At 36.2% G+C, this 21,825-nt stretch overlaps 7 protein-coding genes across 23 annotated transcripts in view; 3 read left to right on the forward strand and 4 right to left on the reverse strand.

Annotated features, from left to right (window-relative positions):
* Nucleotides 1-10,520, reverse strand: part of LOC116844510 (neogenin) — a 36,428-nt gene extending 25,908 nt beyond the window's left edge. For 5 of the 6 annotated variants that reach the window (XM_032816107.1, XM_032816105.1, XM_032816106.1 and 2 more), the window contains exon 1: nt 10,151-10,519. In XM_032816107.1, the coding sequence (XP_032671998.1) occupies nt 10,151-10,205 (55 nt within the window). In that variant the 5' untranslated portion in view covers nt 10,206-10,519. Of the gene's footprint in view, nt 1-10,150 lie in introns of all 6 variants that reach the window. The other variant, XM_032816108.1, reaches the window with a different exon arrangement.
* A 673-nt stretch (nt 10,521-11,193) lies between these two features.
* On the forward strand, nt 11,194-12,034 carry LOC116844490 (transmembrane protein 186). The gene is made up of 2 exons (XM_032816052.1): nt 11,194-11,572; nt 11,646-12,034. The coding sequence occupies exons 1-2, from the start codon at nt 11,260-11,262 to the stop codon at nt 11,948-11,950; spliced, it is 618 nt and encodes a 205-aa protein (XP_032671943.1). The 5' UTR covers nt 11,194-11,259; the 3' UTR covers nt 11,951-12,034.
* On the reverse strand, nt 11,637-13,577 carry LOC116844488 (28S ribosomal protein S7, mitochondrial). Of its 4 annotated transcripts, none has more exons than XM_032816050.1 (6): nt 13,440-13,577; nt 12,765-12,950; nt 12,441-12,672; nt 12,222-12,359; nt 12,031-12,116; nt 11,637-11,841 (listed from the first exon to the last, which is right to left on the reverse strand). In XM_032816050.1, exons 2-5 carry the CDS (start codon nt 12,938-12,940, stop codon nt 12,036-12,038), a joined length of 627 nt encoding a protein of 208 aa, XP_032671941.1. In that variant the 5' UTR covers nt 12,941-12,950; nt 13,440-13,577; the 3' UTR covers nt 11,637-11,841; nt 12,031-12,035. The 4 variants fall into 4 exon arrangements, with proteins under 4 accessions (XP_032671941.1, XP_032671937.1, XP_032671938.1 ...); XM_032816046.1 differs by lacking the exon at nt 13,440-13,577 and adding an exon at nt 13,071-13,420; XM_032816047.1 differs by lacking the exon at nt 13,440-13,577 and adding an exon at nt 13,071-13,216 and having other exon boundaries at nt 12,765-12,929.
* On the forward strand, nt 13,257-14,553 carry LOC116844491 (biogenesis of lysosome-related organelles complex 1 subunit 6). Of its 3 annotated transcripts, none has more exons than XM_032816053.1 (5): nt 13,257-13,407; nt 13,747-13,854; nt 13,927-14,014; nt 14,102-14,188; nt 14,276-14,553. In XM_032816053.1, exons 1-5 carry the CDS (start codon nt 13,343-13,345, stop codon nt 14,390-14,392), a joined length of 465 nt encoding a protein of 154 aa, XP_032671944.1. In that variant the 5' UTR covers nt 13,257-13,342; the 3' UTR covers nt 14,393-14,553. The 3 variants fall into 3 exon arrangements, with proteins under 3 accessions (XP_032671944.1, XP_032671945.1, XP_032671946.1); XM_032816054.1 differs by having other exon boundaries at nt 14,263-14,411; XM_032816055.1 differs by lacking the exon at nt 14,102-14,188.
* Nucleotides 13,814-16,981, reverse strand: LOC116844487 (GDP-fucose protein O-fucosyltransferase 2). 2 transcript variants are annotated; one of them, XM_032816044.1, is made up of 9 exons: nt 16,703-16,981; nt 16,385-16,521; nt 16,173-16,298; nt 15,706-15,973; nt 15,447-15,639; nt 15,183-15,360; nt 14,841-14,970; nt 14,598-14,757; nt 13,814-13,961 (listed from the first exon to the last, which is right to left on the reverse strand). In XM_032816044.1, the coding sequence occupies exons 1-8, from the start codon at nt 16,840-16,842 to the stop codon at nt 14,604-14,606; spliced, it is 1,326 nt and encodes a 441-aa protein (XP_032671935.1). In that variant the 5' UTR covers nt 16,843-16,981; the 3' UTR covers nt 13,814-13,961; nt 14,598-14,603. The 2 variants fall into 2 exon arrangements, with proteins under 2 accessions (XP_032671935.1, XP_032671936.1); XM_032816045.1 differs by having other exon boundaries at nt 16,880-16,969.
* Nucleotides 16,982-17,141: 160 nt separating this feature from the next.
* On the forward strand, nt 17,142-18,706 carry LOC116844489 (protein FRA10AC1 homolog). Its single transcript, XM_032816051.1, has 5 exons — nt 17,142-17,293; nt 17,638-17,806; nt 17,937-18,096; nt 18,172-18,492; nt 18,596-18,706. Exons 1-4 carry the CDS (start codon nt 17,187-17,189, stop codon nt 18,468-18,470), a joined length of 735 nt encoding a protein of 244 aa, XP_032671942.1. The 5' UTR covers nt 17,142-17,186; the 3' UTR covers nt 18,471-18,492; nt 18,596-18,706.
* Nucleotides 18,707-18,808: 102 nt separating this feature from the next.
* Nucleotides 18,809-21,825, reverse strand: part of LOC116844485 (cytosolic purine 5'-nucleotidase) — a 31,197-nt gene continuing 28,180 nt past the window's right edge. For 4 of the 6 annotated variants that reach the window (XM_032816040.1, XM_032816034.1, XM_032816037.1 and 1 more), the window contains 5 exons: nt 21,437-21,593; nt 21,071-21,311; nt 20,762-20,999; nt 20,558-20,677; nt 18,809-20,433 (listed from right to left, as the gene is read on the reverse strand). In XM_032816040.1, coding sequence (XP_032671931.1) covers nt 20,266-20,433; nt 20,558-20,677; nt 20,762-20,999; nt 21,071-21,311; nt 21,437-21,593 — 924 coding nt within the window. In that variant the 3' untranslated portion in view covers nt 18,809-20,265. The remainder of the gene's footprint in view (nt 20,434-20,557; nt 20,678-20,761; nt 21,000-21,070; nt 21,312-21,436; nt 21,594-21,825) is intronic. The other 2 variants (XM_032816035.1, XM_032816036.1) reach the window with 2 other exon arrangements.

A 21,825-nucleotide genomic window follows, 5' to 3' on the forward strand; every position in this document is an offset into this window, starting at 1 on the left:
TAATAAAATTTTTTCTCAGTATACCATCCCCTCTTTTCATCTCTTACATACTTAAATTCTATAATATTGGTTTAATTCTAAAAATATCGATAATGTTTAAAAATATCGATAATGAAGACGCGATCGTTACTACTATATTATTATACACTGAGAAAAAAATTTATTAAATTTTAAAAAACGTTTGGATACAACTGAACTTGTGAACATATTTGTTTAAATGAAATAATTGTCTTCTAAAATCAAAGAGAAAGAAATTTATATTTAAAACTTTTCTATTTAACTTTAGAAAATAATTACTTAATTTTAACGCAATATGTTCACAGTTGTATCCAAAAAAAATAAACATTTCTTGAAACTTAATAAAATTTTTTCCCAGTAAACCATTCTCTCTTTTCATCTCTTACATACATAGAACTTATATAATGTGTGTTGCTTTTTTTACCATGCTAATGAAAAACATAACCACATATGTAAGAATCTTCCTGCAAACTTCTCATATATTTTTCACCTTTACATTATTTACTTTAGCATCCCTTTGAATATTAAACATCAGCACACACATTCATGTTTTACAAAATAATGTAGCTTACTGTTCGGCTAGGATATACTCGAAACATTCATGAGACATGCAAAATTATCTATTGGATGTTGCTCGATCAAAAAGTCACAAAACAGAAATTAAATTAATCATAAACGTGAGGTAATCTCCAACGTATGTACGCGGAAAATTCGCGTTCACTGAGAGAAAATTATAGTTGCTTTCGGCGTCAACTATACTTTTTTGTGGTTAAAATCACAAAAGAAGTATGGTTAACGTCGAGAGCAACTACAATTTTTTTTCAACGTTCGTCGCACGTCTGATTATAACAATTTCGACGGTGACTCTCACGATATTCGTTTTATTGAAGCGACGTGCCTGCGGTCCAGCGAAATTTATTTGTCCCGGCGTGCGAGAACACATGTGGAACATTCGTCGCGGTACACGGTGAGAAGGTGTTTTCGGGGCCCGCGGCATTGTCACGCAAGTAGAATCGCGGGACGATAATGCGGGATCTTTGTGCGGACACCGCAGAAAGAGAGGATGCACGGACGGGGATCGGGCATCGGCACCATTGTGTACCGTTTAGTATATGATGTTCTATTTATACAGCTCATAATTATTCCGCTGCATGCTGCACGTCGGCAGGACAAGTTCTCGCGGCGGGGATAACAGGTTTATTTGAACAACGCAGTCTGCCGAGAGAGAGAGAGAGAGAGAGAGAACCCCTCATTGTTGGAAATTTAACCGCCCTGATCGACCGGAAACGGGTCTTCAAGCACACCCTATTCAGCATGGGCAGCGGTAAAACAGAACGGCATTTAACACCGCGATTTTGTCGGAGAATAATGTTCCGGTGCTCTCTTTGAAGTCATGTGAAAAGCTAAACAAAGGCTTCAGTTTTCTTTTCTTTCATTCTTTCCCTTTTTTGCGAGGTGACAAAAAGTTTTGGAGAATTAAGTGGGAGGCAGTGACAAAGAAGATTGATGGCAAAATATGAAAAAACATTAAAAATATTTAAATACTTGTAAAAATATTTATCTTATAAATATTGGATTACTTACAAGGAGAGGACCAGGTGACTCACCCTGGGATTTCGACCCCAATTTTTTTAATTATTCTGGAGATAAAAAAAAAGATACGTGTCTCGGCGTTTGATTGAATAGGCCTTAGTTTCGGAGTAATAAATTTGTGAAAATTGGCCATATCCGAAGTGCACCGCGGCGCGCCATATGAGCCTTCCCGGTAACTGTATTTCTAACCAGTGCAGTTGGATTCGTGAGTTAGGTGCTTGCTTCATAATTCGTAAGATCCAAGTTCGCTTCTGGAGGTGAGCAATAATTTTTTTTTTTAATGAGTGTTTTTATTTATTTTTATTTATTTTGATGATATTAATATAGTATGCAAATTTTTGAAATAGAAAATTTAATTTAATATCACATTCTAAACATTAATTTTAATTTAATTTTAAGGGAATTTTAATTCAAGTAATAATATTTCAAATAATAAATAAGTAATAATAATAATATATAAGTTATTTGTAATGGATAACATATAAAGACAACGTATTTAAATTTTCAAATTGTTTAAATTTAAAATTTAATTGGAAATAATATTAACAGTATTTTAAATTTCTAGTTTTTAAAATAATTAATCGTAGAAGAAGAAGAATAAACAAACATCTGAAATGTGAATGTGAATATTTTTATTACAAAATTCAATTATTTAAGTATTGCGGATATATTATAAAATTAAATTATTTCGATGCGGAACAATTACTTGGATAATAAACATTATAAAAACATTTAAAATATATAAATTTTCTACAGTTTGCACAATGAATAAAGGAAGGAGTATCACATACACATTTATTTTTCCGTAAATCCGGGGAGAAACATATTTCGTTGACGTTTCGAAACACATTTCTTTCAAGAATTAATTTCGATGCAAACCAAGCGTATTTAATCATATCTGTAAAAACTCCCGATGATAATTGTGAATGAATTAAAGAATGAATCTTTATTGCGTCTTCTCGCGAAGAGAGCTGCCGGTTTTGTTGTAAAACTTCAACAGAATTTTGGATTCTTCGGATGAAGTTTTTAAGTTTTTAAGTTTTTCGGTTTTAAATTTAAACAATTTGAAAATTTAGATACGTTGCCTTTATATGTTATCCATTACAAATAACTTATATATTATTATTACTTATTTATTATTTGAAATATTATTACTTGAATTAAAATTCCCTTAAAATTAAATTTAAATTAATGTTTAGAATGTGATATTAAATTAAATTTTCTATTTCAAAAATTTGCATACTATATCAATATCATCAAAATAAATAAAAATAAATAAAAACACTCATTAAAAAAAAAATTATTGCTCACCTCCGTGAGCGAACTTGGATCTTACGAATTATGAAGCAAGCACCTAACTCACGAAGCCAACTGCACTGGTTGGAAGTACATATGAAGGAAGGCTCATATGGCGCGCCGCGGTGCGCTTCGGATACGGCCAATTTTCACAAATTTATTACTCCGAAACTAAGGCCTATTCTATCAAACGCCGGGACACGTATCTTTTTTTTCATCTCCAGAATAATTAAAAAAATTGGGGTCGAAATCCCAGGGTCCAGGAGTCACCTGGTCTTCCCCTTGTTAGTAAACATATGTAATATTGTAATGGGACAGAAAGATTGGAGAGAGTAGAGCTTATTTACATTGTGGGGTTAAGACCTCCAAGGGCCGGTTTTTCAATAGCAGTTTAAACTTGGATTCAAGTTTAAACTCTATTCTAACAATGCGTTTGCTTTGTTTAAATAGAGTTTAAGTTTCTAAGTTTAACCCTTACAATATAATGTGAAAAAGGCCACTACCTTGATACAATTATGGGTCTTTGAAGTCCGACGATTACTTCAACTATTTACAATGATTTAAGAAATCTGCACAAATTCATAAATATTCTTTCAAGTTTATAAAACAAACACATATAATTAAAATTGAATAATAATATGTAGTATAGTTTATTTATAAAAAAGGAAACACAGATCGAGGAAAAGAGAGAGATTTGATTTAAAAAATTGTAATTTTGCACAATGTACTTTGCACTTTGCTGTTCGACACTTCGAGAAACTTCCAAGAAAAAAATCCGTTGGACTCGAAAGACCCATGATTGTGTTCTACGGGTTAAACTATCATTGAAAAATCGGCCCTAAGTGTTTACGAACTTACAAAAATAGAGTAGGTTGACTCGGACACAATAGAAAAATCGGAATTGTGTTGACTGCGGGAAAGCACTATTGTAAGTGTTTAGAATGTGGATGACATCAGGATACTCTAAAGAGACTTTCAAGCGATTGCACTGAGAAAAAACTACTTGGAAATTTATCTATGGAAAATGAAGCTTCTTCACCGAAATAAACTTTGCATCCCGCAAGTAAATGTTCAAGTATTTTCTCTCGGTGTATGCGCGCAAGATAAAAATAAAAAGGGAGGGAGAGAGAGGATCGCGGCGCATCGCATAAACTATCCTAAAGATATCCCATGTATCGTCCCGGGGATTTCACCGCGAGAAACCAGCAACCAGCAACGATCTCTAATGCAACAAAATACGCGAACGCTGAAACGCGCGACAAGGGTATTACGAGAACATCACGAGAATCGCATAATTCAACATTTAGCGCGCGGCGGGCAGAAACGCGCGCTCCCGCGCGAAATAATTCGCGAGACCCGCCGCTGCTTTCACCGATACCTAACTACACGAGATCGAATGCGCAGCGAAACGATCCCGAGCGTGGAAAAGCGAACAAAGCGAGAGCCGAGCAGCAGCAGCGGCAGCCACCGAACGACCGGGGAAATCCTCAAAAGTGTCTCGCTCGAGCGAAACGAGTTTTCGCGCCGGGAACTTCGAGCTGCCGCCGGACTGGCTCCTTTTCCCGTCGTTGCTTCGCCGTAAACGTAAAAGTCGGGAAGCGTAAAAGCGATTTCTCGTTATCACTGACCGCAGTGGTCATTTCTTATTATTTAATTCAATTTCTCCCTTTCTAATCAAAATCAAGCAACCGAAATTACTCTAAAATATCACTGTGAAAAAAGGAAAAAATTGAACTTTTACAACATGAATATATAAGAAAAAGGAATTCAATCAATCAGAACTGCAAATTATGATAAAAAAGATCACGTAAAGATTTGTGATATGAAATTGATTATGAAAAATTCGTCAACTTTCGAAAATGTTAATCGAGTCTGCTTCTTGTTCTTCAAGTTTATGGTGAACATTGCTAAATGAGTGATTGTAAACTTCATTTTCATTGTTCCCATTGTGCTTTGAATACTTTGCAAGTAAGGATGCGTATCATTTTCATCATAAGACTGACTAAATTTTGCATAATTTTTGTTCTGATTGCTTAAATAAATTCTTAGAGTCAGGATCTTTTCTTCTTATTCTGGTGGAGTATCTTCCACCAAGTCTTCAACCTTCCCCGAGGATATTTTTGATTATATGGCTTATAATAATTCTTTTTCCTTTCTTTTATAAAATATATTTCTCTTCACCCTGCATACTAAATTCGTTCATTAATATTCTGCAGAAACTGATAAATTATCTTACAAGGAGATGCCACAACCTACTAAATCGATTTCTGAATGAGACATAGCACGTTCGCTAGCTGCGATGTTAAGCATCAACACCCTAATTGGGATTTGTGCCAATGGGCCTTTGTTTATGAGAAATTACAATATAAAGTTTGGATTGCGAGACTGTATTACTGATATGGCTAAAAATGCAACTGTCTTTCAGCGAGGTGGTGTGGCCGAGCAGACTGAGGCTCCCATGTCGAAAATATTTGAGTCGGCAGCGAGCGTTCGAAACCTGGCGACGAGTTTATGGCTCTCGCAGACCAGCGCGATTTGCGACGCGACACGTGATATGCAACGCGCGATATCCAATGAACGTGTACAGTTTTTGCGGAATACTAGTATGCTTTATTGGATATCGCTATCGCACGCGCATCACGCTGATCTATGAGAGCCATTATCCTTGTGCAGTGTTTTTTTTTTTCTTACCTTAGGGCATGTAATTAATGTTTTTCGAATATGATACATTTGTTTTGCATATGTCTCGTTTTTATCTATTAATCAGAGGTAATTAGAGAAATGTCAGGCTTAACGCAAACACGAATATAGACACGTATTTTGCATTGCTTACAATGCAATATATATTTTAGTACATATTAAAACGTCATGTTTTCTGTTGTATTTAATAAGTTTTTAGTTCTTGTTGAGAGGAGAGGACAAACATATAATCAAACATATAATCAAACAAGTTATTCCGCGCCGAGAAATATAAGTAAACATATAACTTGAAAATAATATCGTTGAAATGTACAGCAATCTACTTGTCGTAGAATGTTTACTTTTATAGGCAAGTTAAAAATATGATCACGAGAATATACAACTATCTTGATTTATACAGGCGATGAAAGTACACATTTGGACATTCGAGGTGATGCTATATGCATACAATCACTTTCTTATTATTTATCATCAGCATCAATAACGTTCTAATATGTACTAAAATATATATTGCATTGTAAGCAATACAAAATACGTGTCTATATTCGTGTTTGCGTCAAACAAGTCTGACACTTCCCTAATTACCTCTGATTAATAGATAAAAACGAGACATAACGAGGCAAAACGAGACATAACGAGGCAAAACAAATGTATCATATTCGAAAAACATTAATTACATGCCCTAAGGTAAAAAAAAAAACGCCGCACAAAGATAACTCGGCGCCGGGTTTCGAACACTCGCTGCCTCAAATATTTTCGACATGGAAGCCTCAGTCTGCTCGGCCCCGCCACTTCGCTGAAAGACAGTCGCATTTTTAGCCATATCCGTGATACAGTCTCGCAATCCAAACTTTATATTGTAATTTCTCATAAACAAAGACCCATTGGCACAAATCCCAATAAGGGTGTTGATGCTTAACATCGCAGCTAGCGAACGTGCTATGTCTCGTTCAGAAATCGATTTAGCAGGTTGTGGCATCTCCTTGTTAGACATATCCCAATCTCTGCTCTCAATTATTCCACCTACAACTAGAATCACCTTCTGCTTCTCCTTTTCATTCCTTAGGGTTAGAATTCATTCCTTACATTAAGGGGATATCTTGTGTGAAGACCCGTTTTTCTTGGGTGAAGACCCGTTTTTCACCCGCGATTTTTGGGAATTAATTTTAAGCAAATGATTAAGTTTACAGAGTTAATGTTTTATATTGACATTTATTCATCTTTGAAGAAACATCTGAAATTTTGTCAAAGCTTTTTATTCAAAATTGGGGAAAATACAAGTGGACGAAACAGGTCACGCCGTCTTCCATCAGGCGTGTTGATTGCCGCCGTTGTCATCATCCGGAATAAACGAATTTGCTTTTATTTTGTTCTTTTTGAATGTGGCTATCGCCCAAACTAGAATCTTTGACAAAATTTGAGATGTTTCTTCAAAGATGAATAAATATCAGTACAAAGCATTAACTCTGTAGGTTTAACTATTTGTTTAAAATTAATTCCCAAAAATCGCCTTGAAAACGGGGTCTTTATCCCGGGATGCTGGAGTCGATGACAAACTCGAACAATGTCGATAATGCAGGATTGTCACTAACATAATCACGTTATCCTTTTCGTATTTCTATATACAAAACTTACATGAATATGTGTTGCTTTGTTTTACCATATTCAATGAAAAACCTAACCTAACCATATATATGTAGAAATCTTCCTGCAAACTTTTTCGATATTCTTATTCCAAATGCAGATGCAACATGTACAAACTGCAAAACTTTTGGATTAGGCAAATATTACGCTGACAGTTTGAGATTTTACACTAAAAATCTTTTGCTCGTTTTCGTCACATATCAAGCAACGCTCTTATTTATTTTTGCAGTACTTTCATTGCGCAAAAGCATTTGTAATTCTGCAGAGAAATGTCAGTGTTCTGTTGGTAAAGTTTTCAGCTTCAGCACCCTCTAAAGGGGCGTCTACATTGGAAGTAAGTAGGAAGTAAGAATAAGAAATTGACCCACCACAATCGAATGTGAGAAGAATAATCAACTACGATTGGTCAATTTTTTATTCTTACTTCTTACTGCTTACTTCCAATGTACACGTCCCTTTAACTATTTGCTTAAAATCAATTCCCAAAAGTCGCCTTGAAAACGGGTCTTTGCACACTAGAATACGTATTTTCACTGCGTAAAAGCATTTATAATTCTGCAGAGAAATGTCAGTGTTCTGTTGGTAAAGTTTTCAGCTTCAGCACCCTCTAAAGGGGCGTCTACATTGGAAGTAAGTAAGAAGTAAGAATAAGAAATTGACCCACCACAATCGAATGTGAGAAGAATAATCAACTACGATTGGTCAATTTTTTATTCTTACTTCTTACTGCTTACTTCCAATGTACACGTCCCTTTAACTATTTGCTTAAAATCAATTCCCAAAAGTCGCCTTGAAAACGGGTCCTTGCACACCAGAATACCCCCTCAAGTTAGGACAGACATCGGCAAGAGCCCGAATGTTTACTGCGCGCGATTCGCGAGCGCGATAAAGCGCGTTCTCCGGAGCCGGAGTGTTTCGTTCTCCGTTTCTCGGACAGCGTACCGCTGCAGAGAGCCTGTGTGCACCGTGAAACCTCCTCAATGAATCTTTAATACAAGACGCCGGTCGCGCGGCGCGACGGCCCGACCGGGCGCGCTCGCAAACAGTCGCAACAATGAGCCTCTCCCGCCCGCCGTCGTCGTCGTCGTCGTCGTCCCGCCGTCCGGGCGACGTCAATTTATCGCCGCCGCGTTACCGAAGGGCACTGACTTGCACCGGCCCCACGTTATATTGCGGCCGCCGCGGGTTCGGGGATGTTGCGCCGTATACTACAGTCGAGCGCATTGACACGGTGTCCCCCTCCTCCCTCCCTCTCACCCTCCCCCCGCCGTCGCCGATGCGCTTCACGCCCGCGACGAGGGGTCACCTCGAAGGCGAGACTCGCCGAATTCTTCTCGCCTCGAGTCCTCGGGACTCAATCGAGCGATTAATCCTGCGAAGGATTACACGTGCGAAGGATGAGGTGTCTTGCCTATCGCAAGAAGTGAACGCAGCCGGTCGCTCAAGCCTCGAGTCTCGCGACCTCACGACGCTCCTGGAGAACGGCGAGTTCGGGGAAGTGAAATCGATCGGCGCCTACGTTGCGTTACGAGGTAGTAAATATTAAATATTAAACCGCAATGCGAGACTGTACACAAGCGGGAGATCGTCGAGGCAATTCGCCTGACGATCCGCGCGGCGAATTTTCGCGAATTCGCAGCTCGATTTTACAACGCTTGTCACCCCCCCCCCATCGAGGGGGGGGGCTACGATTTATAATCAACGGAGCGGAGCGCGCGGAAAAGCCGATTTCGCTCGCAGCCCCCTGATCCGTATCAACAGGAAATGCACCCCGAAAAAAGTCACCCCCCGCACGCCGCTGGCGTAATCTTCTCTTTCACCTTCCTCTCTCCCCTCTTCCTCTTCTCCTTCATCCTCCATCTCCTCTCTCACACACATACACACACACACACTCTCTCTCTCCCTCGTTCTCTCGCTCTATCTCTTTCTCTCTGCATCAATAATAGTCACCCGATGCGCAGGGTCTCTCAACTCGACCTTCGGCAAGGCACGTCGTCGACACACAAAGCGGAACGCGAAACGGATTATGCAAATTCGCGCGCGCGGTCAATGAATAAGTCAGGCGATATACTTCGCTCCTTCTCGAGCGACTCGCTCGGGCACGCGAAAAATACTCGCACTCGTTATGAACGAGATAACGTTTGCTCTCGCGCGACAGTCTCCTTCCGTTGTCACGTGTCGGCGCGTGATTACAGAGGAAATTCGACTGAAGGCGCGACTGAAGAGATCTATTTTTCCGTAAGACGGGCAAAACGAAATGGAAAATTGCCCGAGTCTCGCCTGAGTTGCGTTTGTACTCTTCGTACTTCGTTTCTCTCTCTCTCTCGCTCCCTCCCTCTCTCTCTCTTTCTCTCTCTCTCTCTCTCTCTCTCTCTCTCTCTCTCTCTCTCTCTTTCTCTCTCGTGATATGAAGACGCGGCTGTTTAATTTTCAACACTAGCAGAGCACGATTAGAATAGAGGATAGCGGAACTGTTGTGTTACGGTTTTTTTTAAATAACTATCGATTTTATTCTATTTATTGCTACCGCCGACTATCACTACCACTGCCACGCTCCGAGAACGCCTGTATTTCACGGATCGCCAGCATCGCGTCGCTTCACGACGCGACGCGCGCTCGTTGACAGGTCGATCGCGCGATGCCCGGCGGCGACGCGGCTTTTCGGCGCGCATTCGCGCGGAAATTTCGGCGAGGGGTGAACATATCCGGCGAACGGGAGATCTCGCGTCATTCGGGCGAGAAACGAACGAATAAACGAATTGGACGCGTTCTCGGATGAGCGAGCGCGAGTTGCGCGCACACATATCGCGAAACGAAAGGCAGGCAGGTGGAAATGTGCGATAATTGGCGCGACATCGCGTGATAACGAGTACGAGTTGATTGTCAGAGAGGGACTTACCCCATGCGAGCGCTGTCAACAAAGCCAACGGCACGGCGAGAGGACGCGGCTCCATTGGGTCAGGCGGGTGTCGCACACAGACTCCGACGCGCGCTGCGATAAAGGCTTCACCGCCGAGATCCCACCTTCGCCCTGCACGACCACCGCACGCGCGCAATGTCCTCCCGTCGACAGGACGAACACATGCCACTCGTCTGGTACGCGGACCTTACCGTCGTCGAGCCGCGCGATAACACGACGGATCGGCTCTCACACCCGCGAGGAGCATTTTCGCACGACAAACTCCTGTATCCGATCGCAGAACATGGCTAACGGACGAGTGACGGCGTAACAATGGTGCCAATGCGACGGAGCGGCGGCGACTGCGTCAGTGATGCCAACGCGCTAGCGGCGAACGTCGCGCGTGCGCGGTGACGGCGGCGAACGTCGCGCGTGCGCGGTGACGGCGGCGCCGGCGGCGGCGGCTCGAGCTCGCTCGCGCGCGAAAATTCAAAGCTCGACTCGGCCAGACTCGCCATCGTATCCTATCGTAGAGAAAAATTAAAGTGTAAAATAAATGTAAATATTCAAAGTAATAAACAAAAAAGACGAAAAGAGGAAAAATGAGTAGAACAAAGTGCAAGTATATAGACAAATATTAAAAATAAGTGAAAAATAGATCATTTCGTTGCAAGTGCTGTTACCGGAATTTAATTTCTCGCCATGATTTTTCAAATACATTCGTGCGTGAATAAATCAAGGAAACGAAAGTAGAAATATAGAAAATAAAATGAAAAAAAAATAACAAATTCTCTATAAACTTTGCATCTCTCCTGTACTTTTGTATAAAATTTTCACATTTCTTATATCTTCCTTCCTCAACAATTATATTTTCATTTCAAATATGGAAGGAAAGAAAGGACAAATATAATATAATGCTAATAAAAATAACATATTTATAATTCTTTCTCAAGGAAAATACTTCCGATGTAAGGGAATTAGAGTTTAGCGAAATAAATTCTTTCTATTTTTCGCATCCCTCCAACTTCTCAAGTTTATTAGTTTCGCGTATTGTAGAACCTGTAGTGATCGCAGCTTCGACCAATCAGTTTACCGTAACATAACCTCCAATGTACACTCGACTCGCGTTGAAATTCTGCGAACGGGCTTTGCACCGCGGTTTAATTAGTAGTAGACTTCAATGCAGCACATTGAGTCATGCTACGAAAACAGACGTCGAGAAACAAACGATGGACCTCACTTCAAAGAGGTTCCCCGGTTACAAGTTGATTTATGTCTTTCCCTACATTGCACACGTAGCTGCTTTTAATGGCGCGAAACGTCGATTCACTTATGTCACCGGCGCGGTTGTACCTGTGGCGATTTTACTCGAGTTAATGAGTGCCATTCCCTTCGAAATAACTGCTGCATCAACAGTTAGCAGTAAGATTCTACGTTCTAAGTTGTACCAGAAAGTACCATTGCTCAATGAACAAACATTTCTCTCTTGTTTTAGCACTTTTAATATCAGCATTTCTACACATCAACGGAATCCTGTGCAATAACTTGGTAGGAATAATATATATAAATTTGGAGGAAGGAAATGTGATATTGTCTTACATAGATTACTGGGGACGTAGGTTGGATCTGAAAACCAATATTGACGATGTGATCCCTCTATCAGATAACAGACTTCGTATCACTGATCCTCTCTACAAGAAAATTTTGTTTATTTCGCAAAAGAAAACATTGAAAATAAATATGAAATTAGGAAAAATAATGGATGTCCAGAATTTTAAAAGTGTACTAGGAACGGTTTAACAGTTTCTATATATAAACATACTGTGTTATAGTCATTGCATTTTATAAGTATTTTATTTATAAATAAAATCTATGTTTACCATATCTACAACCATCTAAAGTGTGCATAAGCCCGATTTTCTTGACATTTTTTGTGTAATTCCAGTTTCCGTCTCACTGCTCTACCCTGCAACAATACATGTAATATATATATGTTGTAAATAAGACAAATTTACTTAAAAATTTTACAATTTATTTATATATATATATATATATATATATATATATAAACCTTATTGTCAGAAGCTGCCACTAGTTCCCTAGCTAATGTATCGTAGAATCTCTCTTCGGAAGTTTTATCATTTGCAGATTCTATCAACCATTTCATTGCTTTATGCTGTGCTTTTGAGGCTTTAATCGGTACAGGTACCTAAACAATTGTTTAGTTGAGTTAAGACTAAAGAATTTTCCTTTTATTTATATATAATTAACATACATTATCATATATTACCTGATATGTAATTCCACCCTTTTTGCATGACTCCAAATGCAAAATTGGCATGCAATTATTAAGAGCAAGATGAAAAACTGCAAAAGGATCTAATTCAATCTTTTCTTTATTCTCATCTGTACTCTGGTGGTAACGTTTCAATTGTATCCTTTTCACTTTCTCAAGAGCAAAGGTTACCAGTTTCTTCGCTAATATTTTATCTCCATTTCTCATAAGAACATTTGTAAATTTCCTAAAAAAATATATAAACGCGCAATTTATAATACGAAATAATATACTGCAACGTGCACAAATTCGACTAAAAACGTAGGTTTGATTTCTCACGTCAACTTGGGATCATAAAATCCAGAGCACGTATCGCTTGTCAACGCCGGTTTAAACGATTGATGGACGATTGCCTTTCCTTCCTCGCTTTGAAGCATTTCTTGCTGCTCATCTTTCTTAAATATTGGCTGAACATAACGCTTAGGAAAGACACTGTATTCTCTTCTGAAAATCATAAAGTTGCATCTGAAACGAAACATTTGTGTAAATATATATATATATATATATGAAAAACATGATCACAGCAATTCTACGTTTAAGAAAACTCTTTAAAAGTGGAATTATGTAAATCTTTCACCGAAATACCTGGCCAGTCCAAAATTATTTAACAAATTTTTAGTCGACATAACAAACAACACACGAGAACTCGCCATTTTGCGACCACTGCCATCTGTCGGTGCACTCACAAAATGCATCATCAAATTAAAGCCTCCATCGCATTTACGCCAAAAGTCGCACGATTCCGCACGATTGTTTTTTTTACTTTCTTCACGCACTTTTTTTTATAGGCCAATGTGCATAATTACACCTGACACATACAACCGTAGGTAAGGTGAAAAAGAGAAACAGCAGCGAACATGATGACCGATGTGAGCGAAACCGAAACAGTTGAAGTTCATTCAGGAACCGAGCAGGAGGAATGGTAACCTCACACTTTTGTTTACGTCCAACTACCTGTTTATGCGTTCCAAGCAGTTAAACGATCTCTCCTCTTGAGTAACAGTTACTTTTCAAGATTAGATAGCTTTAACTCTCAAACATTACTCGCATCAGCTTTAATTCCCGAGCGACTTTTTTTCGCACTCTTCATATCTCTTAATTTATATGTAGGACAAAAGGATTTGAGATCTCGCATAAAATCACCTATGGCATATAATAATAGATTATGTAGCGCAAAGTATAAAAAATAAAAACGCAATACTACCACTAAATTTAATGACATCAATCTTACGATTTAACAGTATTATTCATTCTTTGTTAGTGAGAATGTGATAGATTTCACAGAGGCTGTGGAAAAATTGGCAGAAGGTCTCTTGAGCATTTATCAGCCTCCATTGGAACAAGTTAAGAAAGATCTCTTGGAATTAACGTAAGCATGTACATTATTGACATTAAATAGTAAAAATTTCATTTTGACTGTTTTATATATCTTCTTCTATAGAAGTAAACAAGAAACTCTACTTGCCCAAATGCAATCTGAAAACAAAAAGATAAATGAAACATTTGAAGATATAGATTTAAATGACATGGTAAGAAATGATGATATAATATTTGGAATATTTAAATTTTCACTGATTGGTAGAAAAAAAATATACAAGAGAATATATATGTTATAGTTTTCAACTGTTAAAGTTTATCAAGGAAAGTTAGCGTCAATAAGAAAAGAAATGATCAATATTCATGAAAGGACTTCTAAGTTAAAGGTGAACCATCTAAGTTCATTCTCCGTAGATGTAAATGTTAACGCAAATATTTTTATTTAAATTAACAAAAAAAGATTTGCGTTACAGAAACGCGCGTTACGTCTACAACAGATAAAGCAGAAAGAAGCATTAAACAGAGAGCAGCAACGTGAACAAGAATTGCGCAGAGAACAAGAGTTAATTGCTAGGCCTGTAACCAATTAACAGCGTATAAATCCTGAAGGTAAAAACTAATATTGCAACTTTTACATAAGTAGAAGTAATTTGTATGAGAGAAAAATATATGCATATATGTATATAGAAAATAAGAATGCTGTGAATTTATATTTAACTGTTGTTTTAAAATAAAGAATATGTCGAAATTATTGAATATTATTCTATGTATAAAAAAGGATAATTGAGTCTTTACATTTCATCACCAGACGATCTGCCATTGTCCTCCTGTTGTACATTTTTTGTTCTTACTTTTGCACAAACGATTAAATGTAGTTTTTGGCGAGAAACCCATAATCTCTCTGTCTTCTTGTATTCTAAATGTAAAAGTTGACTCATGTGTTCCTATAAAATATCTAACAGAAGGATTTTACACACGATTGTCATATTTTTTACATGAATATGTTGCATGAGCAATTAAAGAAAAAGATATTCTCACCTGGCGTGTGAACAAATTATTTGGTCGATGATGGCTACTCCACCATCTTTAAATCTTTTTATTTCAGACCAAGATGGTACATATCTCATAACTTTGTACCGAGCTAAGTACCACTCGAGTCGTTCAAACTCTGAAAATATGCTTTGTTTTAAATAACAATAAGTATCTATGTGTTCAAGTTATTTTTTAAAAGAAATGATCTTTTTATTTACTTTAGTTTCTTATTTTCAATCATCAATATTTTTATTGAGAAAATTCTAAATTATCTAAAAATCTGTAATGCAATTAAATTTCTTGTGATTTGAAACATTCAAGTGATAGTCACATTTACAGATTGTATACCTTCTGGTACAGCATCTGTCGCAACAAACAACACGTGTAAACCAAGTTCGTTCATTTTTTCTATTAACTGAGAAGCAGCACTCTCTATTGTCGACATGGAGTCTTTGTGACCAACAATAAAATCACGTCTTCTAAAGTGAACCGCTAGATATGGACCACCTTTCGCATTTCGTTGGCTCTGATGTTACATGTAGGGAAAATGATTATTTTAATTTTTAATTCATGTTTGCGCAGTATTGTTTTTAGCCTACTACTATAATGTACCTTTTCTTTAGTCCAGTCTACAAGTCGTTCTGTATTATCATTTTGATCTGTAGAATTTAAGAAAACTCTTCTATATTCATTCGCAATGTTGTACAGTTCAGAATTATAACGCATGCTGCGTCTAGCTTTCCAATACTCTTTTGAGCCATATTCATCATGCAAGGCAATTTCCATGTGATCAAACATTATGGATCTGCAAACAATTCAAGCTATTAATACTATTATATAAAATGAGATGGAAACAATAAAATTATTTTACTTGTATTGCGTTGGCCTAAGATTTTGATAAAGAGCAGATGCCACACCATGAAACTTGAGACATTTCACTTCCTTAGCTGTGATATTATGATAACCCCAGAATGGACCAGCATATGTTTGATGGTCTAACTTGTGATATGGTAGAAAATCGCGAATGCAGTCTGTCTCTTCATTCTTATCTTCAAATTTACCTGTCTTGAACATTTCATCATCATTTTGTAAATTGTAGACACAATCAAGTTCTGTCTTTGTGCTCCCAGATGAATATTCTAAAATCAAGCTATTATGAAGCTAAATAAATAGTTTGTATTTAAGATTCTCACAACAATAATTAAGAACAAAAAATATTTATATATCAATATCAATAAGGCCTTGACTACAACATAAAATGATTTTTAAATTTACATTATATACTTAAAGCAGAAAAGTTATATAGTTATATATAAAAAATATAGAAATAAATTATACCTTCCATAAACTGGTACATTTCAATGACAGGTATATATTTTTGCAAACTTGTAATATCAAAAAAGTCACTCCATGGTATGAGTTTTTGTTGTCCTATATGCTTACTTCGCCAATGATATAGATTACCTATATAAGACAGTGTAAAAATAATAATATGGTTTGGACCATTTAAATCTTGCAAAATATATTCATATTTTCAATGAAAATATTACCCCATGGTGGTAAAACCAATTGCCACTGAAATTCTTTGTATTTTTCAATCAACTTCTTCAGGAAGACAGCAACACGAATGTATACATCTCTCCTTAGATTAAATCCCTCTGGTGGATTTACATCATATAGAATATAACTGTAAAATACAATAAAATTATGTATATTTATATACATGAATATTTGTATACATAGACAAACTGTAATTTTTCAGAGTGAACAGAAATTTTTCAATAAGATAAATCTCAAATTGTAAAGTTCTTATAGATAGAGATTAAATTGATATAATTAAAAACAAGATCCTAATAACAATTTCGAACCATTTCTGTGTAAAATAATTTCGAGCAGAACACTTTTCAGCGTTATCAGTATATTTATCAGGTACTTCACAAAAGTCATTGTCACTCGCAATGGAGGCAATTAAGATAATAATAATGAATGGAATTTTGAAAATGGACATCTCCCCCCAGTCATAGATTAGACTTTTTTAGCCGTACAATTTTATTATACTTTTGACACTCAAAACGAAACAAGCATCAAATTTCTCTTTGCGGTTACGTTTGTCTCGTATCATATAGGACAAAGTCAAACTTGTAAGTACAGAGTATTATACCCGTTGAGAAAATCGTGGATATTGGCTAAGTAGTTCAAGTTTTATGGACCTAGAGGCGTTTCGAGTGCGAAGGTCACAGAAGACAAACCCATAACCTCTCTCACCCTTCTTTCTGTTTCACTCGAAAGTGGACAGTTTTCAATCTGTATCGTTATTAAAATATCTAATAGATCGAGTCTGATTCAACAGCGATGTTTCCAGCGTACGAACACTTGTCAGCTTACGACAGGCACAAGAAACTTATAAACGATTACTTGACGTTACATGGAAAATCCATATCTTCGCTGAAGCGAGATACGTATGTTAAATTTTTCATTTTGCAATCAAATGGTTTACATTTATCAAAAGATGGATATTTTTGCATATTATATCTTAAATCTGTTCCTTTTAACTCTACTTTCTGGTATTTTCCTCTAATTTCCTTTTTCCTTTGTGATCATTGAATATAACAGCATATCTCTCTGATTATATTTAGTTAAATTTTCTCGACACTTTCTGCTAATTACACTGGTGAGAAAATATGATACAAACTTTATACGTAAAGTCGGTAGATGGATGTGATGATTTCTTGTGATAATTTTGAAAATTATAACTACGTAAACTTTAAAACAAGCAGCTCCTGACATTTCGACCTGTTTCGAGGTCTCGGGACAAAACTGATTATGATGTCATCAGAGAAAATCACAAGTTTCTGTGGGATCAAGATAAGGATATACCAGACACATGGGGTGCTAAATTAGCCAAAAAGTACTATGATAAATTATTCAAGGAATATTGCATATGTGACCTTACATATTATAAGTCTAATAAGGTATGTAATATTCTACTGTTTTGTTTCAGAATATAATATCCTATATATTACAGTTTTATATTAAAAAATAATTGTATATTCCATTTAATATATTCCAATTTAATTATTCCACTTAATATATGATGTATAGGTCGCTTTAAGATGGAGAACTGAAAAGGAAGTAATAGTTGGAAAAGGACAGTTTGAATGTGGGAGCAAAACTTGCAAAGAGAAAGAGAATCTGCGTTCTTGGGAACTTAATTTTGGCTACGAAGAACATGGCGAGAAAAAGAACGCTTTAGTAAAATTAAGTATGTCACAATCTAGTTAAGATTAGTTCTATGTTATAACAGAGTATTACAAAGTCATAATATTTCTTTATTTAGGATTGTGTATAGAATGTTCTGTAAAACTCAATTATGGTTCACAAAAACGTGAAGCCAAAAGGAAAAAATGTTTGAAACGTCTGAATACTAACCCCAACAGTGATGACATGCCTACTACATCTAGTAATTTGGAATCAGATAACCAAACAGAAATAGATTCTGGTCCACAAGAAACAGAAACTAGCACTGAGAATACTAATGCAGATAAGTCGAATGTCTGGAAAGAAAACCCAACAGAAGATGTGGAAAAGACAAGAGAGAAAGAATTTGAGGAGTACTTGGCAGACTTATTTATGTGAATGCACAATTGAGACTTCAATGGTATTTATAAGATTCAGAATATTCTATACATCTATTCTTAATCTTTTGATACAAACTTTAATTAGGAAACATTTTTTAATTTGCAATATTTCATTTACTATAGATTATATGAAGAAGACCTTGCAAGCAATAAGGATCCAGCAATAAGCCTTCTTTTAAATATTCTTTTAAATATAGAAAAAACTTATTATATATAGAAAAAAAAAACAAAAAATAAATCCATATATACCTATCTCTTACACATATAGATTTTATATAGATCGCAAAATTTATAAAGATTTCTTGTATTTGAAATAAATACAGGAGAAAAAAGAAATATGTCTCATAATTTATTCAAAATAAAATTATTTTTACATAAACTTTTAATCTGCATAAAAGCCTTAAGTAATATGAGAAATTCTTTAACTCATGCATATATAACATACTATATACGGCTTATATAGTTTTATATCGGGCTTCTAACATATAGTAGTGGAATATTTTCCTGTAATGGAATATAAGTGAATTCTATGAGTTTTTTTTACCAGAGGTTACACATACAAGTGCTAATATCAATTACTCTTTGATATATTTATAATAATTTCAGGATATTTCTTTTTTCAATTTTGATGCTGCATGAAAAAACGAGATATATTACTTCCAGAGTTATTATATCATGCTAATGTGTCAATATATTCCTACATTTGATTTTCTATTCTATTGCTCTTTGTTGTCTATATTTATATATATAATAGTTTATATCATATACAAAGTTAATATTGTCTTAAACTTGCAGTGTAAGACTTATACTAGTGCTCTTTAGTATAAGTGCAATCATTTATTGATACTTCTTAAATGAGAATTAATTATATTTTATCTGCTAACTAACTGTGAACAAACTAATTAATTTAGAGTATTTGATCGTATAAGGATATATTTGTTCTACATATACTAACTTAGATTGTACAACAAAGAACTTATTGAGATTTCTTGCATCTCGTTCAGTTTTCATTTATCCCTTTTTAACTATATCTTTAACAAGCTTATATTGCATGTAAAAAGATTTGGCTAGTATTCAATCTTATACTAAGTTTAATATCGATGTTTCCTAGTATCGACACTCTTTTAGCATAATATTTAAACCTTATTAATCACATGGAGATACTGTAACACATGTATTAATAAGGCTCTAATATATGTCATATAATTGAAAAAGCCTAGGTATTAAAATTTTATATATAAATTTGTGCGCTCTAATTTCTATGTAACAATATTTCGCAAGAGAGAATATGTATGTGTAAGTATGTAATATAACATACTAAAAAATGATTCACTTAAATCAATAGAAATATATTGCTAAATCTTGTGCTTGTATAGACAATACATTAATCTATATCATAACATGTAAATTTTTGAATTAAATATTATTAATGAGTTAAAAATACTTTATTAGATTGGCAGAATTTTAGGCTATAATTTTCAAGAAAAAGTTGCAACTCTCTGCAGTAGCTTTGTTAATCAATCAATAAAATTAGGATATAATAACGCGCCGAGGTGTCACATCGATGAAAAACAGCGACTTTTTTTGTTAAAAGAAGAGAAAGGAAAACTACGATTTCTGTCGTACAAAATTATGAAAACTATTTATCCCTGCGTGACTCGTCTTATGCTAATAACAACTCTTTAAGACACAAACTATTTCACTTAGTATGCTACGTATTATGTTTCATTCGATTCATTGTCAGTCGATTACAATTACGTTAGACGAGACCACATTGGGAGTGAAAGGTTGTTTCAGTTGCAACTTGCGTTTCTTGTACTCGCTCTTGCATGATTGGCTTGTTTTTGCGAGTCACTGTCTTCGTCACTACAATCCTCATCGTGCGTATGTGTGACGTTACGTGGCGTTTCCGGTCTTGCGTGTGGAATTTGACTATTATAATGGTCCACGAACAAAGTCTTCTGAAAAGGGAAATAATCTTTGTATTTCTAAAATATATTCTGGGAATTGCGCGAAATTCTCATCTCGATCAGTTGATATTAACTAATCGCTTAATATGACAATAATATTCTCATAAATACTCACAGAGGTAGGTCGATTATGTTCTTCTTCCTCATCTATCAATTTAAACGTTCTAGAACGACTTATCATCGGCGTTTCCATGACAAACCTCTGTTCATGAGCTACTGTACTTTCATGAGGCATCTGAAAAAATTTTACAAGAATGCATAACGTAGAAATTGGACAAATCCTCTATACATAGAATATCCTGTCATATCATAAACTCACCAGCATGGCAGGTGCTCTAAACATATATGAAAAGGGATAGTAAATCAAATTCAAGAAGGTCGCCGCATACAGATCGGCATACCTTACGACCTGACTACTGAAAAATGTTTGTCTACTCCCGCTACGGAACAGAGAGCCCATCATACCATATGCCAAGTCCATTTTGTGCGTGACATCCCTTATGGACGTGCGTAACTTGGAAATGTCTGGTTTCTCCTTTGTGCTGCTGTCTAAATTTCTGAACGAAGCAATTGATTGTTAAACAGATAATAGAAGCACCAAAGTACTCGTTCATATCGAGTCACTTACTTGTACATTTCTCCGAGCATAACATCTAGACTCTGCAATTCAGCGAACAACTGACATTTATCCGTCCAAACATGCAACTCTTGAACCAATTCGGGAACTATTAAAAATGTCCTCCAACCTCTTATCTTCTTGCTCTTTAAAATATCACCGAATATGTGGTCGCCGACATATAACACATCTTTCCCTTTGGCGCCAATTAATCCCGTGAACACGTCGCACGAGCCTCCTGAATACACCTCACCTATTTCAATCAGAACCGATAGCTGAGTAACGACGTTACGACGTAATCAATATAGCGATTTTATTCGCAATGAAGTCAAATTAATTCTGATTAAATTAACGCAGTTTATTTCCTGATATATTTACCTGTATGCAGCGGCCCCTTATGAGTGCCAAGCTTTAGAGCACCGGTCCTCGTGTCCACCTGCCGTAAGATCGTCCCTTCTCCGAAGAATAACGGCTTCCTGGCATCTACTACAATAGTATCGAAGTAGGTTTTCCAATTTCTGTGCGGCTCGTCAGGCTGAAACGAGAAGGAAACGTGAACAACTCGATTGTATTTCGTGAGTCGATGTGAACGACTTTACATTAGGTCGGTTTTTAGGCGAAAAGTTTGCCGCTCTTCTGTGCCTCTCTTTTCTCTAGTAGAAAATCATTTCGAAACTGTGTAATTTCGTTCTTAGTTTTGACAGGTACGACGAATCGTTCAGCACCAACCTAATATTCGTCTAAAAGATTCACATATTGATTCTTGA

This window comes from Odontomachus brunneus, unplaced genomic scaffold, assembly GCF_010583005.1.
Source record: "Odontomachus brunneus isolate Ranch 3 - 2012 unplaced genomic scaffold, Obru_v1 Obru_scaffold_042, whole genome shotgun sequence".
In the NCBI taxonomy this organism is placed as follows: Eukaryota; Metazoa; Arthropoda; class Insecta; order Hymenoptera; family Formicidae; genus Odontomachus; species Odontomachus brunneus.

Excerpts from the sequence above, each read along its gene's own strand:
- LOC116844487 (XM_032816044.1), bottom strand. The coding sequence starts at position 16,842 with ATGTCCATTTTCAAAATTCCATTCATTATTATTATCTTAATTGCCTCC. Across the intron at positions 16,522-16,702 it reads AATTATTTTACACAGAAATG|TTATATTCTATATGATGTAA; the intron begins GTTCGAAATTGT and ends TGTATTTTACAG. Across the intron at positions 15,361-15,446 it reads TAGACTGGACTAAAGAAAAG|AGCCAACGAAATGCGAAAGG; the intron begins GTACATTATAGT and ends ATGTAACATCAG.
- LOC116844490 (XM_032816052.1), top strand. The coding sequence starts at position 11,260 with ATGTACACTCGACTCGCGTTGAAATTCTGCGAACGGGCTTTGCACCGC. Across the intron at positions 11,573-11,645 it reads TGCTGCATCAACAGTTAGCA|CACTTTTAATATCAGCATTT; the intron begins GTAAGATTCTAC and ends CTCTTGTTTTAG.
- LOC116844488 (XM_032816046.1), bottom strand. The coding sequence starts at position 13,183 with ATGATGCATTTTGTGAGTGCACCGACAGATGGCAGTGGTCGCAAAATG. Across the intron at positions 12,673-12,764 it reads TTTTATGATCCCAAGTTGAC|GAAATTTACAAATGTTCTTA; the intron begins GTGAGAAATCAA and ends ATATTTTTTTAG. Across the intron at positions 12,360-12,440 it reads AGGGTGGAATTACATATCAG|GTACCTGTACCGATTAAAGC; the intron begins GTAATATATGAT and ends ACAATTGTTTAG.
- LOC116844489 (XM_032816051.1), top strand. The coding sequence starts at position 17,187 with ATGTTTCCAGCGTACGAACACTTGTCAGCTTACGACAGGCACAAGAAA. Across the intron at positions 17,807-17,936 it reads CATATTATAAGTCTAATAAG|GTCGCTTTAAGATGGAGAAC; the intron begins GTATGTAATATT and ends TATGATGTATAG. Across the intron at positions 18,097-18,171 it reads GAACGCTTTAGTAAAATTAA|GATTGTGTATAGAATGTTCT; the intron begins GTATGTCACAAT and ends TTCTTTATTTAG.
- LOC116844491 (XM_032816053.1), top strand. The coding sequence starts at position 13,343 with ATGATGACCGATGTGAGCGAAACCGAAACAGTTGAAGTTCATTCAGGA. Across the intron at positions 13,408-13,746 it reads GGAACCGAGCAGGAGGAATG|TGAGAATGTGATAGATTTCA; the intron begins GTAACCTCACAC and ends ATTCTTTGTTAG. Across the intron at positions 14,015-14,101 it reads ATATAGATTTAAATGACATG|TTTTCAACTGTTAAAGTTTA; the intron begins GTAAGAAATGAT and ends TATATGTTATAG.